The sequence below is a fragment of the Glossina fuscipes genome, unplaced genomic scaffold, assembly GCF_014805625.2.
Source record: "Glossina fuscipes isolate IAEA_lab_2018 unplaced genomic scaffold, Yale_Gfus_2 77881, whole genome shotgun sequence".
NCBI classification, from domain to species: Eukaryota; Metazoa; Arthropoda; class Insecta; order Diptera; family Glossinidae; genus Glossina; species Glossina fuscipes.
In genome coordinates, this window is record NW_024004545.1 from 1 (window position 1) to 1,268 (window position 1,268).

Consider the following 1,268-nt stretch of genomic DNA (forward strand, 5'->3'; position numbering starts at 1 on the left):
ATTAGGTTATATCAATTGCTTTAACACGTTGGTCATCTTTCTTACACAATTGTGACCTTAATGCTGGGTTCATGTTTATGTGATAACGCTGATTACGCTTACATGCCATGGTAGCCCCGCTTTTTTACTTTTGATGTCTCATATGAAAAAATCAAAATTAATATTTAAAGCCTGATTAAAAATTATTTTCCATTGAAATTTTAATCCTTTCTACGTTTTTTATCCGAACTTCCTATGGCGCTGCGATCATTTTTATCCTCCCCTCTTTTTGGAGCCTTTTTCGCCATATTTAAGAATTGATCCAAACCGAAAGGATCTTCCTCCTTTTCAAATTGCACAGGTCCATTCCGAGTTGATGCACCGCCAGGGCCACGTGTGGTACCCGAGAATTCTTTATATGGCACAAATCGTTGAGTATTTACTATGCGCTCCAAATCAGCGCCATAAGCGTCATTGTCAATTTGTTTTGAAGGCCTATACAAGTGAGTACCCAGGGAAATTGAATCTCGCAAAGGCTTGTCATAAACATTATAGGTCTCGTCGTCATTAAAGCCAGAACTAGTACCTTTAGTGTTATTAAAAAGACGGGGATCGAATAGTGATTCTCCGGTGCCTATGGTTTTTGCAGGCATTCCTAGTGCAATCTGTTCGGAAATATCGCGTTCACGTTCCTTCTGAAGTTTCGTGCGCTTGTCTGGAGCAGCGCGTGCCAGATTTCGCTCACGTTGACGTTCACGATGGCGTTCAGCTCGTAAATCGTTTCGTTCCCGGGCTTCGGCCGTAGAACTGCTCCCTTCCTCATTGGGATTACGTAGACCGGCGCGTTCTTCGCGAGCACGAGCGGCCATCATACGCAACATGTCCTCCTTTTTCTCCTTTTCTTTCTGAGCCAACTTTTTCTCAAGTTGTGCTCTGGCTTCCACAACTTCACGTGCTTTACGATCGGCTATATACAACGCTTCGGACATTTTCGCAAATCGCTCATTTATATGATTTTGTTGAAGACCGCGACCGTCGGCAGCTAAACGTTTATCAAGCGGAATTGTGTATCCTTTAGCATTTTTCCAATTGGAAATGCATGGCGGTATTTTCCATTCTTTTTGCTCCTTTACAGTAACCTTACGAGAAGGTGAATGTAGTACGGGTGCTGGTGGTGATGGCGGGCCTCTTGGTATCTTCTTATTAATACGAAACTTAGGTGGCTCCATAGGATCCACCTGAGCTTCTACCATGCGTATTATACGCTGTTTTGCACCGGAATTAAAAGC

At 43.1% G+C, this 1,268-nt stretch overlaps 1 protein-coding gene across 1 annotated transcript; it reads right to left on the bottom strand.

The window, feature by feature from the left end:
• Nucleotides 1-6: 6 nt before the first annotated feature.
• LOC119643987 (puff-specific protein Bx42-like) lies at nucleotides 7-1,265 on the bottom strand (the record flags this gene model as incomplete). Its single annotated transcript, XM_038043501.1, has 1 exon — nucleotides 7-1,265. A coding segment is annotated over one exon (1,065 nt), but the record flags the coding sequence as incomplete, so codon positions are not given.
• Between the last annotated feature and the right edge of the window lie 3 nt (nucleotides 1,266-1,268).